At 36.5% G+C, this 17363-nt stretch overlaps 2 protein-coding genes and 1 non-coding gene across 3 annotated transcripts; 2 read left to right on the top strand and 1 right to left on the bottom strand.

Annotated features, from left to right (window-relative positions):
• The first annotated feature begins 1847 nt into the window (after positions 1 to 1847).
• On the top strand, positions 1848 to 6554 carry LOC115955849 (conserved oligomeric Golgi complex subunit 4). The gene is made up of 3 exons (XM_031074220.1): positions 1848 to 2078; positions 2228 to 3865; positions 5650 to 6554. The coding sequence occupies exons 2-3, from the start codon at positions 2249 to 2251 to the stop codon at positions 6277 to 6279; spliced, it is 2247 nt and encodes a 748-aa protein (XP_030930080.1). The 5' UTR covers positions 1848 to 2078; positions 2228 to 2248; the 3' UTR covers positions 6280 to 6554.
• Positions 6555 to 11597: 5043 nt separating this feature from the next.
• LOC115955975 (pyruvate dehydrogenase E1 component subunit alpha-3, chloroplastic) lies at positions 11598 to 15030 on the bottom strand. Its single transcript, XM_031074403.1, has 3 exons — positions 14525 to 15030; positions 12920 to 13700; positions 11598 to 12253 (listed from the first exon to the last, which is right to left on the bottom strand). The coding sequence occupies exons 1-3, from the start codon at positions 14765 to 14767 to the stop codon at positions 11976 to 11978; spliced, it is 1302 nt and encodes a 433-aa protein (XP_030930263.1). The 5' UTR covers positions 14768 to 15030; the 3' UTR covers positions 11598 to 11975.
• Positions 15031 to 17163: 2133 nt separating this feature from the next.
• Positions 17164 to 17235, top strand: TRNAC-GCA. Its single transcript has one exon. It is a non-coding gene; the product is annotated as a tRNA-Cys (tRNA).
• The last annotated feature ends 128 nt before the right edge of the window (positions 17236 to 17363 follow it).

Raw genomic sequence — 17363 nt, 5'->3', positions numbered from 1 at the left:
AATTTGAAGCATGATGAACATTATTTTTTATGCCTATGAAGAATTTGTGGTTACATGCAAAAGATGCTCAATCTACCTTGAAATGTTTAAGTTGGTTAATAGGTTTTTTTCAAATTTTTTTTTTTCATTGTAGCACGACTTAAATAATAAAATGCAATGTTTTTTTTTTTATTCATCATTTTATCCATGTGATAAACCCAAAAAAGAAAAAGAAAAAATTGACTAATAGCATTGTAGGGGCCGATTAATCAATAAATATTAAAACCGTATTAACTGGGCCTGTGGCCCATCCGAGGACGTTAAACCATCCGAAGAGGCCCACATAAGATTATAAGGGGAACCAAATGAAAAAAATGAGTAGATATCACATGAGATGGGTCCAGTATGCGTCCGAGGACAAAATCCTTCTCGGCAATATGTGTCCGAGGACGATCTGAACGTCGTATTGTCACAAACACACTTCGAAGTTGCATTATCACTAAAGGTGGGACATAGGGCCAAGGGTAAGAAAGAAAAGATAAACAAATATCTTTAACAACTGCTGCCTCCGCATTAATTGCCTCTCAACTAACTCTCTGACCGCATTAATGTGGAGGTGATGCCTGAACAGTGATGAAGCAACCTTACAGCTGCTGGTTGAAGGTTCTAGGGAGTGTTGGATGGGACAGGAAGGGATCCTCCGAATCCAACCTGCACGTGTGTGATGAAGATGACACCAAGAGGGAGTATATAACTTGGAAGAATGCATTGAGGGAAAGGATCGGAACTTCTAAACAAGTGATGCCTAGAAGAAAATCTTATGAAATAAAGAACTTAGCTTGTTTCAAGGAGAAATTGATCATAATATTTGTGTTAATCCATCTAGAAACGTTAAGTTTAATCGTTTTTATTTTGAAGTTAATCTAGTTCTTTTATATCCATGCTCTACAAATTTATTGTTTGGGCCTTTAGCGTTCGAACCCAATACGAGTTTGGGATCGTTACAAATTGAGTCTTTACAAGCATCATTACAATTAACCATTCATGTGCGGTAGCACGGGTTACATACTAGTATATATTACTAGGTAAAGGTTAGAGAAAATTCAATTAGATTCTACAATTGAAGTCTAATTTTGCGTCATGTGTCCTAAATTATTTATTTTTAAAGAAAGTTTTATTTCTTAATATTTGAGTCAAATGTGAGATCACATCATAAATATCCATCTAAATGAGTTATTGTATACAAAAATCAAAAAGTCTAAAATTAATGAACATAAAAAAATTAAAAAAATATATAAAAAAAATGACAATTTACATTTTTTACCTAATAATATTCTTACATGACTTTTTAAAAAGTTTTAAAAAAATGACTATCAATAATATTTAAATTATATATGTAAAAATTATATTATACATCTTAATATATATCTTTTAAGTATATTTATGTATATGCATAGAATTACAAACTAGTAGTTTAATAATAGTAGGTGTCCACACAATTGAAAAAAAAAAAAAAGTATTATGGGCAATTCATTTTCTTGATTGATTTGATTCATTTTCTCTACAAATTTGATTTTTTTTTTTTTTTTTTTTTTCATATGAAAATACTTGTCAGCCCGACCCTGTTACAACCTGATTGTCCAGACTTATTCCGAAACCGACTATATTTTGCCCAACCCGAACCCACTAATGGCCATGTCTAGGATTTATAAATAGCACTAACATCAGGGATGCTAAATGCCAAACTATTTGACATTTATCACGTCAAACATCCAAAAAAACCCTTCACATCGTATGTTTTAAATGCTAAAAATTTTGGGTACGGACACCAAATGCTAAAAGAAATATGAGTAATTTTGTAAATTTCTATTCAATTCTGTAAAATTTTACTCAATTCCTCTCTCCTCTCACATCGTGCTCCTCTTTCTTCTCTCTCAATCTCAGATTTCTCTCAGACCTCGCCGTGGAGATGGGTTTTGTAACTGTGATTGTGAATGGGTATGGAGATGGTGGCATTTTCTCTTTCTAAACACTCTCTCTGTAACTTTCTTCACAGCTAGTTTTTCGTTTCCTTTACTTCAAAACCAAAAGCAGAGCTGGTACGTTTTTTTTTTTTTTTTTTTGTTCCTTCTTTGATTTTCAGAATAGAATCCATCACTTTAATAAGCTCTGTGTTTCACGTTCTTCTTCTTTTTTTGATACTGATTGTGACTGTGAATTGTTTTGTAATTATGAGTTGCTGTCACAGAGAAAGAGAGGGGGACCCGAGATGAAGAAGGTTACGGCGTCGACGCCAAACGGATCTGCAGCCATGGAATCCGACGAGGGAACGAAGTCCTCCTCCATCGATTTCGGTACGGCGGAGGCGATGGACCACATTCGGACACTCACCGATGTCGGAGCCATGACCCGACTCCTCCACGAGTGCATAGCGTACCAGCGCTCACTGGACCTCGACCTTGACAACCTCCTCTCGCAGCGCTCCGATTTAGACAAGCAACTCCTCCACCTCCAGAAATCTTCGGAGGTACTCGATATAGTCTCTGCCGACTCGGAGTACATGCTCTCCAACGTGTCCTCCACGTCCAAGCTGGCTGATCAGGTGAGCCGGAAGGTTCGAGAACTTGACCTCGCACAGTCGCGCGTGAACTCCACCCTCCACCGCATCGACGCCATTGTTGAGCGATCCAATTGCATCGACGGAGTCAACAAGGCTCTCGATTCCGAAGACTTCGAGTCTGCCGCAAACTACGTTCAGACCTTTTTCCAGATCGATGCCAAGTACAAGGACTCTGGATCTCATCAGAGGGACCAAATGCTCTCATTCAAGAAGCAATTAGAAGGAATTGTACGGAAGAAGCTCTCTGCAGCCGTGGATCAACGTGACCACGCCGCGATCTTGCGGTTTATCCGGATTTTCCCGCCGCTTGGATTGGAGGATGAGGGATTACAGGTCTATGTCGGTTACTTGAAGAAAGTGATTGCAATGAGAGCGAGAATGGAGTTCGAGCACATGGTGGAGTTGATGGAACAAAAAGGAAACCAGACGAGCCAAGTGAATTTCATTTCGTGCTTGACGAATCTGTTCAAGGATATAGTCTTGGCAATTGAAGAGAACAGTGAGATTCTGAGAGGTCTATGTGGCGAGGATGGGATCGTTTATGCGATTTGCGAGCTTCAAGAAGAATGTGACTCGCGAGGTTCATTGATCTTGAAGAAATATATGGAATTCAGGAAGTTAGGCCGGTTATCATCTGAGATCAATGCTCAGAACAAGAATTTGCTTGCTGTGGGAGGAGGATCCGAAGGTCCTGACCCGAGGGAGATTGAATCATACTTGGAAGAGATACTATCGTTGATGCAATTGGGTGAGGATTATACGGAATTCATGGTGTCGAAGATCAAAGCCTTGAGTTCAGTTGATCCAGAGTTACTTCCGCGAGCCACAAAGGCGTTTCGGAGTGGAAGCTTTAGCAAAGTTGTGCAAGAGATCACCGGGTTCTATGTGGTTCTAGAAGGTTTCTTTATGGTGGAGAATGTGAGGAAGGCTATAAGGATTGACGAGGAGGTTCCAGATAGCTTGACCACTTCAATGGTAGATGATGTCTTTTATGTTCTACAGAGTTGCTTGCGGAGGGCCATTTTCACCTCCAATATCAGCTCTGTGGTTGCGGTTCTCAGTGGTGCTAGTAGTTTGTTGAGCAATGAGTATCATGAAGCTTTGCAGCACAAGACGAGGGAGCCCAACCTTGGTGCCAAGCTGTTCTTGGCTGGTGTTGCGGTTCACAAGACTGGGACGGAGATTGCCACTGCTTTGAATAATATAGATGTCAGCGGCGAGTATGTTCTCAAGCTTAAACACGAGATTGAAGAGCAATGTGCTGAGGTGAGTGGTTTACTTTGTCACAATGTGGTTTTATTAGTTTCAAGTTTAAACTAAATCAAAACAGAACTATGCTTCTTAGTTTGAAGATTGAACCTTGAACCAATTGAATTTTTAATAGTTTCAAGTTAGCACCCAGTTAAAACAGAACTTTGCTTAGTTTGAAGTTTGAACCAATTGAAGCTGTATAGCAGCTGTTTCATTTTTTTATTTTTTTTTATTTTTAGGTAATCAGAGAACTATTATTAATGAAAAAATAGGAAATAGTACAAGTTGTTCATGATAATGAACAACAAGAAAAAGATAAAACAAACAGCAAAAAAGATGGAAATCAAGAAACTAATCTAAGAGAAAATATAAACTTAGAGAGAGAAGAATAATCAGTATATCCCCAACACCGAGACCACTCAAAAAGACTATGTTGGCATAAAACCTTTAACTCATCCAACGTCTTCTCAGTGTCCTCAAAGGAACGACGGTTTCGTTCCAACCAAACAGTCCACATTAAGCAGCCTGGAATCAAATTCCAGATGCTCGAATTATGCTTCCCAAGCCACTAATGCCAGCAAAATAACAAACCCACCACCGATCCTGGCATAACCCAATTTATACCAAAAGCCCAAAGCATAAAAGTCCGTAAGGTATGTGTAACAGGACAATGAAGAAGAAGGTGGTCCACCGACTCCCCATCACAACAACACATACAACACTGATTTGTCAAAGGGCGACCCCTAAGTATGAGATTATCCAAAGTGAGAATCCGATCAAGAGCAGCTGTCCACAAGAAGAAAGCCACCTGCTTAGGAACCTTTGGTTTCCAAACACCCTTCCAAGGAAACGAAGAATCTGGAGTACCCCAAATCGCATGGTAGTAAGACCGGGGGTCAAACTTACCATCTCCTTTCAAACCGAGGAATACGAGATTTGCAGCTGTTTCATACTATATGGATTTGGCTTATGAGATATGTTGAAACCCAGTAATCTAAACAAAGGCAGTGAGTGACTTTTAAGACAGAATGACAAGGCTCTTGAGCATTTACTGAGATCTGAAAAAGATTGGGTAAAAGTAACATTGTTAATCCATTCCAAATGTAACATAGTTGGTCATGTTTATAATGCTTGTCTTGGCAATTTTTGTTCACTATTGATGATATTTATTCAGATTTAGAAAGATCCTTCAACCTACTGAGACCATTGTTTAGCATCCCTTAATGCTTAGTTTTGCTGCTTGTTGAAAGCTGTGATATACTGACACTTGGAACTAGCTATAAAGAACTATTTGGGTAATGAGACTAATAAGAATGGGCTTGACACTGTAGTTCTTTATTTTTTTCATTATTTTTTTCCATGAAAAGAAATTTTGGTATCTTGTGTCAATCATTGTCTTTTTTTCTGGACATACTTGTTTCAATTGGTTGCACTAGTACTTTGTGCTTTTTATGCAATGTCCGGTATGGGTTGAGTTCAGGTTTATATTGTCAACTCTTATGAGGGAGCAATTGTTCCATCAGTCCATACTAAATCAATCAGGTCTCCTGTTTAATACTCGACCCCTTTTTTTTCTTCTTATCCTTTTTGTATTGCGTGACCCTACGTGAAAACTTGGCTCTTATACTGGATGCTTCTCTTAGGCTTTGTTCTTCTCATTTTTATATATTTGTGTGAGACATTATTTGATGTGGTTATACCCCTGGTTAGGTTCCTATGCTCAAGTAATATTAACTTGCTTATCTGTTAAAATACTTCCCATCTTTTTGCATTAAATAGACTTAAATTATTTTTATCAGGTATTCCCCGCACCAGCTGATAGAGAAAAAGTGAAATCTTGTTTGTCTGAATTGAGTGATATGAGCAACACTTTCAAGCAAGCTCTAAATGCTGGCATGGAACAGCTTGTGGCAACTGTGACACCCCGAATCCGTCCAGTGTTAGATAATGTAGCAACCATCAGTTATGAACTGTCAGAGGCTGAATATGCAGACAATGAGGTGAATGATCCATGGGTTCAGAGGCTTCTTCATGCTATTGAGACAAATGTGGCATGGCTTCAGCCACTAATGACTGCCAGCAACTATGACTCATTTGTTCATTTGGTCATTGACTTCATCGTTAAGAGGCTCGAAGTGATCATGATGCAGAAAAGGTTCAGTCAACTTGGAGGCCTTCAGCTCGACAGAGATGCAAGGGCATTGGTAAGCCATTTCTCAAGCATGACTCAGAGGACTGTTAGGGATAAGTTCGCTCGTATTACTCAAATGGCTACAATCCTCAACTTGGAGAAGGTTTCTGAGATTCTAGATTTCTGGGGTGAGAACTCGGGACCTATGACCTGGAGATTAACCCCAGCCGAAGTTAGGCGAGTATTGGGTCTCAGGGTTGATTTTAAACCTGAAGCAATTGCTGCTCTTAAGTTGTAGTTCCCATTTGTCTAGTCCCTTCTCTCCCTTCATATTTTTTTATTATTGTTGTTAGTATCATTTTTCTTGGTCTTTGTTCAGCAGAATGAAATACTCACAGTATCCTCATGCTACATTGCCTTGAGTTCTTTTGAACTTCAAGAAATGTGAAAGCATAATTATGCAGAAAATATGGGAATTTTGCCTTTACAATTTTTGTTGTTTTGGAAGTTAAAACATTCTTGATATTGTCTCTTTACATTCACAATACTGAAAGTTATTATTGTTGTGAGTCACATACATTATTCTATGTCCTTTGTTAATGGATAGATGAGTTAATTTTGATTAAACCTAAAAGTGTATTACGATCTATATCTATTACCTAAAATAAAAAGAGGAAAGAACCCGTGAATAATTATTTTTGTTGAGTGAGATATTTGTGAGTCAATACACATCAATTCATGGCGACAAGGCAAAGGCCATGGTTGGTTGCTGGGATGGAGTCAACTTTGTGGTGTGGTTGGCAGAGCGGAGGCAGACGAGCAACACAAGTTGGGATTTTTATTTTGTTTTGGTATTTTGGCTAACATGCATGACAGGTAATCTCTCTCTCAATTTCCAGTTGAAGTTTGATTCATTTATTACAAAATAAAACAGACTCACTCCCTACTCCAATTACGGATTTTCATTGTCATCTCCTTTGTGTTGTCAGCTTCTACCAGTCTTGACAAAGCCTTAAGAGTATATTCTGATTCCAAGTCTATTTCATTATGCTTCTAAAATCACCATATGTAAATTGCAGTTGTAGAAGGTGTTCTTGAAGTATTCCAAGGTTTTCCCATGGTAAGATTTCACATTTTCATATGAATACAGCTATATCCATGCTCCTTTCTTTGCTTTGAAACATTAGAAAAAGAAAAAAAAACAAAACAAAACAAAACAAAACAAAAAACAAAAAGAAATGAATATATTTGTGTGCGTGTTTTGAGATGGGGATGGTGAAGAGGGTGAGATTTGGGATTTGGATTTGTTTTCTTTTGATTTGGTGAACGTTGCAAGCCATTAAGACTTTTATGTAGGGGGATATTAGGGCACTGGAGTTATGTAAGAGTATTTATGTTCCTAGAGGTGTAGATTAGATCTCAAAGGGTGGTGCAACTGGTTTGTTGCTACTTGCTTGAACAATTCTTGTTTTGTTGTTGTTGCAGCTTACTTTTCTTTAAATAAAATTTCTCATTCATACAAGAAAAAGGGGGAACTTTAGAAAGAAATGCATTCAAAAAGACAAATTACTGATTTCTTAAGCAATTGGTTTCTGAGAATTTGAAAAATCAACCATGCATTAGTAGCAAAATAATTCTAAACCACAGGAAACCAAATTGCTATGCATTGTTTAGGCCCATACCTGGTGCAAGCTTTTGAGAATTATAGGCCTTGTGAAATGAGGCCTATATGTACTATGGGTCGTAGAAAAATCAGTTTAGTAATAACTACTGTTTTATACAATCAAGACCAAGATCAGTGATTGCTTTGAACTATTTGCTCATGCAAACTATTTTGGGATGGAGATGATTATCTGTTTGAATTTTTTCTTTAGTAATGTTAATGTGGCAAATGAAATGAGGACTGCCATGACTTGACTGAAATGGCATTGTTACTCCTCTATTGAGAGATTAAAAGGTAGTGACATATCGAAAATAAGAAGTCTAAACCATATTCAGTTAATCCTGGGCAACCAAATATGCTCACCAAATACATATAACATACCTAAAGATTTGCATTATGTGGATTCCAATATGTATGCTAACATGTATTAAGGCCTATGGTTAATTTTCTTCCCCTCATTGCCCCTCCCCCTGGCATTAAGAGCTTAACTCAATTGCGTTTTTTGGATTCTAGATTAAAATGGTGTTAGCTTCTTCTTCCAATTTTCTTTTATCATTTTAGTAGGAACAAAAGGGCTGGCATCACCATTATTCACAGGTTAGTAGCACTATGTTATTAGTCAGTTTATATATATATATATATATATATATATCAAGGCATGTAGACTTGTTCTATACACTATTGTCATTTTTTTAGCTATTTTATGTTATGGCCAATGCAGGATGTTTATAAATGTTATCAATGTAGTTCTGATGTTCTTTTAAAAATTGAGCAGTGCAGTTCTTTAAAGAGCATATCGTTGCTGAGTTAGAACTACATTAGTTTATTCAAAATTACAAGAAAACATCATCAGAAGTTCCAATCAAAAAATTTCTCCAGTTATCATCTTGTACAACTGGAAATATTTATCAAATCAATTTAGTGCTTTACATATTTTATACATTGATATACCTCAAGTCAGTGTTTTGGATAAGGATAAGAAGGCTCTTGGAATGATGACAACAGTTTCTGTTTTTCTTTGATACCTCAAAGAAAACATCAACATTGCGGTTCCAGGATATCTACGCAAAATAATGAGGCCTGATAGGCCCTTTTTCTAACTGGACCTAGAACAAGGCTGTTTAGAAAAAAGAAAAAAAAATCAATAGAAATTCCTTCAAAAAATAAAAAACACAACAACCATGTATTTTTTTTTAATGCAGGGAAAAAAATTGTTCTACAAACCTTGCTTTATTTCATTAAAAGGTATGTAACTTTTCTTCAAGGTATCGTTATTTTTTGCACTGCTTCCCTTGCGGCTAGAAGTGTTGCCTGCATTTTCGTTGCGTCTTTAAAGGAGTGGCAGCCTTTGAAGATTTCCTTTCATTCCCTGTCTTTTGCTAGATAAGACATGCCTCCCCTTTTCAACTTTCTCCTGTTATGCCCAGCTATCAGAAGTATCTGCCAATCTGGTTGAGTAACTTCGGGCTCTCCATTTTGGTGTTTACTGTCTGCTTGGTTTTGATCTTCTCTGAACTGAATGCTTTGTAGTATCTGTCATTCAAAACATTGCAAGTCATTAATGTATTATAAGGGCTGGGGGTCTTAGCTTCAAATAGTAGTTGATTCCTGCTCTTCCAGAGAGACCACAATATTACAGCTAAGGTATTTTCAAACTGAGGGCTAAGACGTCAAGTTTCTCTGTATTCAGCAGCCATTGTTGCACCCAATGAATGATTGAGATAGGATGTAGAAGATCTGACTTAATATTTAGACTAGAGCCAAGCCACATTACCTTAGCAAATGGACAGGAGAGGAATAGGTGATCCATGTCTACCTCCTCTGATTGGTATAGGATACACATTTGATCTGTAGCAATGTTTTTTTTCACTAGGCAAAGAGATTTAACAGGCAAAATGTTGTTCAGGATTCTCCATAAAAAAATGACAAGTCCGAAAGGAATTTTCAACTTCCATAAGATCTTCCAAACCCCTTTTCTTCCAATATTAACTCTTTTGTTCTGCTGGAGTGCTGGGTAGTTTACAAGAGAGCCTGGTATCCTTGTTTTACATCATATATATACCCATTGGATAGAGGCCAGATTAGCTCGTCTTCGTTTTCAGTTTTGGAAATGGGTAAAGAGCTAATTATCTTGGCCTCCTAAAAGTTGTAGATTTGATGCAAAATCAGAGGGTTCCACGTTCTTGTTTCCGGATTAATTAGATCATACTCTTATGGATTTCTAGGTCTTGACGTTTAGTGGAGGTGAGCTTAGAGGAAAATCAAGCTCTGCAAGGCCTATATCAATGCTCCTACCTGATCCAACTCTCCACGTAGGCTACGTAGCTTTGGGTGTGAGCTTAATGCAGTTGTATTCAATTAGCATAAAAAAATAAAAAATAAAAAATAAAACCAGTAGTTTGTATTCCCGAGTCAAATTGGTAGTAATACACATTTTTACTGTTCACATGCAACTTTTAATCTATGCTGTGTTTCAGACTCTGTTCATTGTAGTGAACTGGTTTATACGTTCCGAACAGGGAAAAACAAAGTTCCTGGTGGAAGGAGAAATTTTTTTTTTACTAGCAAGACAGTATCAAAGCTATTCAGTTGTTCTTTCAATAAACCTTATACAAATTGAGTTCACACAGATGGTAATTATTTCTTGGTCCATATGTCATTGTCCTGGTTAAACAGTTAAAAGCTTGGGAATTCTAGTTGAAGAAAATAGTAGCACCGTTTTCATGGGATAAATGGTCTGAGGCCGCACACTACTTATATATAACTAGCCGATGTCCTGTGCAATAATGACATGTACAAGTGTACAACATAATTTTATTTTAAAATATTTTATAAAAATCTATGAAATTATCTTTATGACCATGGATAATACCTATTGCTGCCTCTACCATATCAATAACATATGCTAAATCTCCCTCTAAAATAATATCTCTTACATTTATCTCAATTGCAAAATTAATAGCCTGGATGGTCGTTGCTAGTTTTGTCTCATCTAAATCCGAATTGCTTTCCCTTTGTAACTCAATTCTGCAATGAGTGGCCTATTATCATTTCGAATCAAAACTCTTACTCCTACTTTGTTTTCTAAAAATCGCTCCATCAAATTTTATCTTGAAAGACAACTCTTGAGGATGTTGCTATTTATGCTAGACTAGATAAATGTGTAGAGACAAATAATCATATTAATTGAATTTGATTCTTGCAATTCTATGTTGAATTTAGTTCTTGAAGAACAACTCTAAAAGAGATTGTTATTTAGGCTTTGATTTTTATTTTTATTTTTTAATAGAATTATTTATGCTTTGATTGGACAAATGTGTAAAGACAAATAATCATATTACACAATTCATTGAATCTAACTCTTACAATTCTACGTTGAACTTAGCTTTTATGCAAAGAAGAGAAAATTGAAAAGTCCATTGAATCTATCTAACGCATTTAAAATAATAAAGGCATATTAGTTGTTTGGCTAATATAAAAAATCAGCTCTTTGTTTGGAATAAAATAGGAAGAAATTAATATAGAAGACTAAATGTAAAATTATTCTAATAAAGCATCATATGATAGAACCTCATGTCTCATGCTCCTCTGCAAGAGATTTCTGCTAGATTGGAAGACTTGACTTCCCGTTGGACAACTTTTTTTTTTTTGTTTGAAATCTTTAATGAAACTACATATTTATAGGGATCTTAAATTTAATTAAAATAAAATATGAATCAATAGTGCCACCATGTGTTACTTGCATTTGCATAGCAGCCAGCAGCACTGCAACTTGGGCCCATGAGGCGGCCCGCATGATTTAGGACAGGGATTCCCAAATAGCATTGCACAGCTTTGTGACCGTGGATTAGCTTTAATTTTTCAATTCATTGCTTATCTACTGCTTTTTAAAAGCCTGCAAAGTAAAAAATCAGTAGAAAGCTAATCCAAACGGACCATCATGAAAAGAAAGGTAAATGAAATGTTGTCCAGTAACGATCTTATTCAGTGAAGGAGCACTACTGTAGGGACTTACAAGAAAACACAACTTATAAAAACGGGACCCTCATGAACACAAAGATATAGAACATCTTGATGCACACAGAATATGAAACTGGCCTTCAGAGCTTGCCATTCCAAATGCTAGTCCCAAAGAACGTGATAAATTATACCAAAAAAGTGAAGTAAAAATACAAAATTGGAAATATAGAATGCAACCTAAATAACAACTCCTGCTTATATTAGAAAAGCTGACACATTTTTGAAAGTTCACTAGTGAAAGCTCAAATATAAACCACGCATCCATGGACTAAAACCAGAAGACATATTGCTTGAAGTCCGGGCTTGAAAGGTTACACATGAGCAGTACCTTGAGTGAATTTGGGATCCTCGCATCTATATCTCCCATCAGGTCCAATTCCAAAACCTTTTGGATCTGCAAACACATTCTCCAATAGCTGACTGCGAGGTGGATGAGGGCTCTCATCTGCAAACTCAACAGCATCCTCAACCACCTCATCTATCTTCTTCTCTATGGTCTTCAACTCTTGTTCAGTGACTAGATTGTTGTCAATCATGTATCTCTTTAATGCTGTAATGGGATCTCTAGCAGCATAGTGTGCCTTCTCAGCTGCAAAAATTGTATCAAAAATTGAGGTGAACATTGATCACCGCATAAGAGAAAAATAATATACCAGAAAAAATTAAAGGTCATCCAGTTCATATAGGCCACAGGGCCTAATATTATTATCAAGTCCTAAAAATGCATCCTCCATTTTAAGAGAGAGAAGAGGGGGGGGGGGGGGTGGAATCCCTGCTCCTAATACAATCAAACCAGTTCAAGTCCTAGGAATCCAAAAGCTCAATCCTCTTACTTTTGACCAGAAAATTTTTTCACTTGACAATGCTATGCAACCATGCTAATAGACATGCCTCTTCCAATAAAAGTAAATGATCTAGTCGATGAGGCAAAGACCCAGCAGGCTCTATTTAGCATTTAAGTAGCCATCCCAAATTCTCCTCAAGTCAATAATCCAACAAGGGATGTAACATCAGAATATTTAAAATTTCCAACACAAATGGCATATGCAACACAAAGGATGGGGCAGCGTCATTTGAATTGGTTCAAGTTCAACCACATAATAGACCAAAAATAAATAAACAAAAGTCAACAATACCAAGAGGCATAACTAAAACTAGCTGTTTAAATGCACAATCTGTAGACATGTCACATTCAAGAATTAAATATAACCGAAGGTAAATATGCAAAAGAGGAAAAAAAATGTCAAATGCTCACCAGGGTCGCGAAGCTCATCAGGATCAGCCAATGAGTGTCCTCTAAACCTATATGTCTCACATTCCACCAATGTCGGCCCTTCTCCTCTCCTAGCTCTTCCAATTGCCTCCTTTGCCACCTCCCTAACCTTCAAAACATCCATACCATCAACATGAACACCTGGCATCCCAAATGCAGGCCCTTTCTTCCAAATCTCAGGATCTGAAGTCGCCCTCACATGTGACATCCCAATAGCCCACAAGTTATTCTCCACAACAAACACAATTGGCAATTTCCACAATGCTGCCATGTTCAAACACTCAAAAAACTGGCCATTGTTACAAGTCCCATCTCCGAAAAATGCAACTGTCACATGATCGCAATCTGCCTCCTTCAATACCTCTCTCCTATATTTGGAGGAAAATGCTGCACCAGTAGCCACAGGAATCCCTTCACCAATGAAAGCAAAGCCACCAAGCACGTTGTGCTCTTTTGAGAACATGTGCATTGAACCACCCTGGCCTCGGCAACACCCAGTAGCCTTTCCAAAGAGCTCACTCATCACAGCACGTGCAGAGACCCCTTTGCTCAGCGAATGTACGTGATCACGGTATGTGCTGGCCACAGAATCTTCCTGCTTCAAAAGCTTGATAAACCCAGTTGACACAGCCTCTTGGCCATTGTAGAGGTGAACGAAACCAAACATTTTGCCCCTGTAATACATCTGGGCACACATGTCCTCAAAAGCTCTCCCCAATACCATGTCCTCATAGAGCTCCAAGCCTTCCTCTTTCGTGATCAGCTGAATACCCAATTAACCAAACGCAAAGACAAATCTCAGACTTTGTTTGTTTCACTAGAAAATACTTCCACCGAAATCTTCTTTCCAATAAAAGAGATCATTTTACTAGTAAAAGTTCATATGAAACATATATATTTATATATATATATAATAAAATCTTCTCAAATATAAGTTCAAGAAATATATCAGTAACATTTAAAACAAATATCAAAATGAAAACTTTTTTTTTCCAAAGAAACTTCAATGTTATGATCTGTATCCTTTTAGTTGAAAATTATGAACAAAGAATCCACCTAATTAAACAATTAGTTCTAATTAGGCCCCATTTACTTTCTCAGCTACCCAACACGTATAAACCTTCAAAGGTAAATACCTTTAAAATTCTTTTTTCCTTTAGTCAGCTTTCTGGGTAAAGAAAATTTTCCCAGAAAGTGTGGATTAGCATGATTGAATTATTATAAGCGTGTTAATCATTCGCATTAAATTAAAATAAAATAAAATAAAAAGGAAAAAGGTTTATGATCTGTGTCATTTTGGTTGCAAATTATGAACATAGTATCCACCTAATTAAACAACTAGTTCTAATTACGCACTATTTGATTACTCATTTACTCAATACTAATAAAAATCAGCTACCCAATACTTTTTAACCTTCAAAGGTAATACCTTTAAAATAATTTTTCCTTCAGTCAGCTTTCTGGGTAAATAAAATTCTCCCAGAAAGTGGGGATTTTGCATGATTGAATTCTCATAAGCCTGTTGATGATTCGCATTAAACTAAAACCAAAAACAAAAAAGGAGAAATGGGGTTGTGGAATGATTACCAGATTGGTGCTGGGTTTGGACTTCTTTTCCTTGACAACATCGGATACAGCAACGATGGCGGATCGACGGTGGAGATTAGTTTGATTGGATTTGGAGAGAGAATTGAAGCGCAGCTTGTGAGTGGATCCGAGGAAAGAGTTGGTTCTGAAAGGGTCGAATAAGAGCTTGTGTTCCTTGGATCTGGACGAAGTGGTGTTCAGAGGAAGGGGCTGAGCGAATTTGGTGGACGTCGTCAATGACATTTTCTTTCCCTTCTCTCTCTTTTTTACGTGTTTGGGAGCTGAGAAAATGGGTTGAGAGAAAGAGCTGAGGAAATGAATGGAAAGAAAATGAGAGTAGAGTTTATATGTATATGAAGGGAAGGGAAAAGATTTGGGCGGAGGAAACGAGAGAGGGAAATGTGGAAATAACCGCCTGGAGCGTTGGGGTGTGGGTGTGGGTGTGGGTGTGGGTGTGGGGGCAAGATTTGGATTTTATATTGAATGGAAAAACAAAGGCTTGTAAAATGGGAAAAGGAAAGGGAAAGCCACCCAACTCCAACCTACTTTTATTAGTAGTAGCACACTAGCACCATTTGCAATAGCTAATTACAAATGCTATTAACTGGGGCTTTGTAAAGTCGGTTGAGTGTGTTTATTGCTAATGTCATCTTTTCTTTTCTTTGTTATAAAGATGTGTGGCATTTGTTGTGTCTTGTGATTCAACATTATTGATTTTTCCATGGATGTTTTTGTGTTTGTTCAGTTAATGGGTGTCTAAGACTGTAAGACATTCGTTAAGGTTGAATTATTATATAATTATACAAATGTGAGAATGTAAAATTTATTGGAATGTAAAATTTATTGGAATGCAAAATATATTACCAAATACATAAAAAAATCACCCCATATTTGAAAATGCAAAATGCAAAAAAATTTACTACTCAGCTACACAGTAAAATTTAAATATAGATTTTACTGTGGCAAATCTCTCTCTCTCTCTCTCTCTCTCCAATTCTAATTGGTGGGGTGGTTCTCAGCATTGTGTCATGATGGGTCACTGCGTGCAGCGGTGGTGTTTTGGTTGGAGGTGGTAGTAGTGGTGGGCTTGGCCGTGAGTTGTTTCTAGTGTTGTTGTTGATGTGGCAAGAAAATAAATTATTTTAATGAGATGGGTTGTAAAATAAAGAATGAAATGTAAGATGTATTGTTAAGTGAGAATGTAAAATAAAGAAAATGGTGTTTTGTGGAGATAAAATGCATATTTTATGCATAACTAGATGGAAATCCTCTAATGAAGTCAACTGACTTTTTATAGAAAGCATATCACTTTTAATTTAAATGACCTTTCTTAAAATAAGTGAGACTCATTTGAAACCTCCTTAACGAGCGTACAAGAGTACCGGTTAACAAAAACCTTTATAAAGTAAACAAAATGTTGCAACAACAATGTTTTCAATTTATTTTCTATGCATTTTTATGAATGAAATCAGTTGAAATTTATTGCTAAAAATCAAAATTACAAGGTGTATAATCTGGGAGATAACCAATCTCTTAAGAGAGAATTGCATCAAAAGTATAATGGGAACATTCAGATTAATCACAATATCAATCTGATAACAAAACACAAATTATAAAGGTTAAACGGCCCAAAAAAAAATTTGATAGGAAAAAGGCCCATGATTTGAACAAGGACAAACCCACCAAGGGCGATGCTCATGGTGGCAGCTAAAAAGGGATCAAGTGCACATTTGCAGCGGGGAAAAAAAAAGTGTAAACTACGTTTTTGATCCCTATCATATATATTATATTTCAATTTGATCCCCAACCTTTTAATTGTGTCAATTTGATCCCTAACATTTCAGTACTGTATCAATTTAGTCCATATCGTTATCTTTTAGATGAAAATTGATGATATATCTAATGGCTAAAATAAAAAATTAGTGTCCATTAATGTGAGAATAAACTAAAATTTTATTTTGATCGTTTGCCATATCAGCAATTTTCATCTAAAATATAACGGCAAAGACTAAATCAACATGATACTAAAAGGTTAGGGACCAAATTGACACAATTAAAAAGTTAGAAACCAAATTAAAATATGATGTAAATAATGTAGACCATATATGTAATTTATCCCAAAAAAAAACCTTGTCCAAAAATTATACCGTGCAAAACTGCAAATATGTGTAGCTTTAGTATTGTTCTTTTTTTTTTTTTTTTATTAAAAGTCAAAATATTATTGTACTTTTATTTATTAATTGTATTAATTTCATATCTTTAACTTTTAAAATCAAGTCAATTAAAAATCACTTTAGAAAGACAAAATGGATTTGATAAAATTAATAGTTGATAAATATTGATTTGAAATATAATAAACAGATTTGATACAATTCAATGAATTCATAAGGACGAGACTGAAATTGTAACAAATCACAAATGTTTAGGAACCAAATTACTTTTTTGGAGTGCAATGAAAATGAGCAATGTCTAACACCCGTGGGTCCCACTGAGGAGATTCTACGGTGTGTAACCATAAGGATAGCGATTAGATTCCAAAGTTCAAACGTGGCACCGTCCACCGGATGAGGTCGGTGAGATTATCAGTATTACGAATATATTTTAGTTAAATAAATAAATAGGAGGAGCTACTATCAAAAGGGTCCTTAGCTCAGTGGTAGAGCATTTGACTGCAGATCAAGAGGTCACCGGTTCGAACCCGGTAGGGCCCTTAGTGTTAGTAATCTTTTTTTCCCTGTTTTTTAATTTTCTATATTATTTTCCGTCTCTCCACCCTTCTTATTTCTTCAATATAATTTTTTTTCGGTGTTCCACTTCCCACACGGTCGGTGCTCGTTAC

Source organism: Quercus lobata, chromosome 8 (genome assembly GCF_001633185.2).
Source record: "Quercus lobata isolate SW786 chromosome 8, ValleyOak3.0 Primary Assembly, whole genome shotgun sequence".
Taxonomy (NCBI): Eukaryota; Viridiplantae; Streptophyta; class Magnoliopsida; order Fagales; family Fagaceae; genus Quercus; species Quercus lobata.
This window is presented reverse-complemented; position numbering and strand designations above follow the sequence as displayed.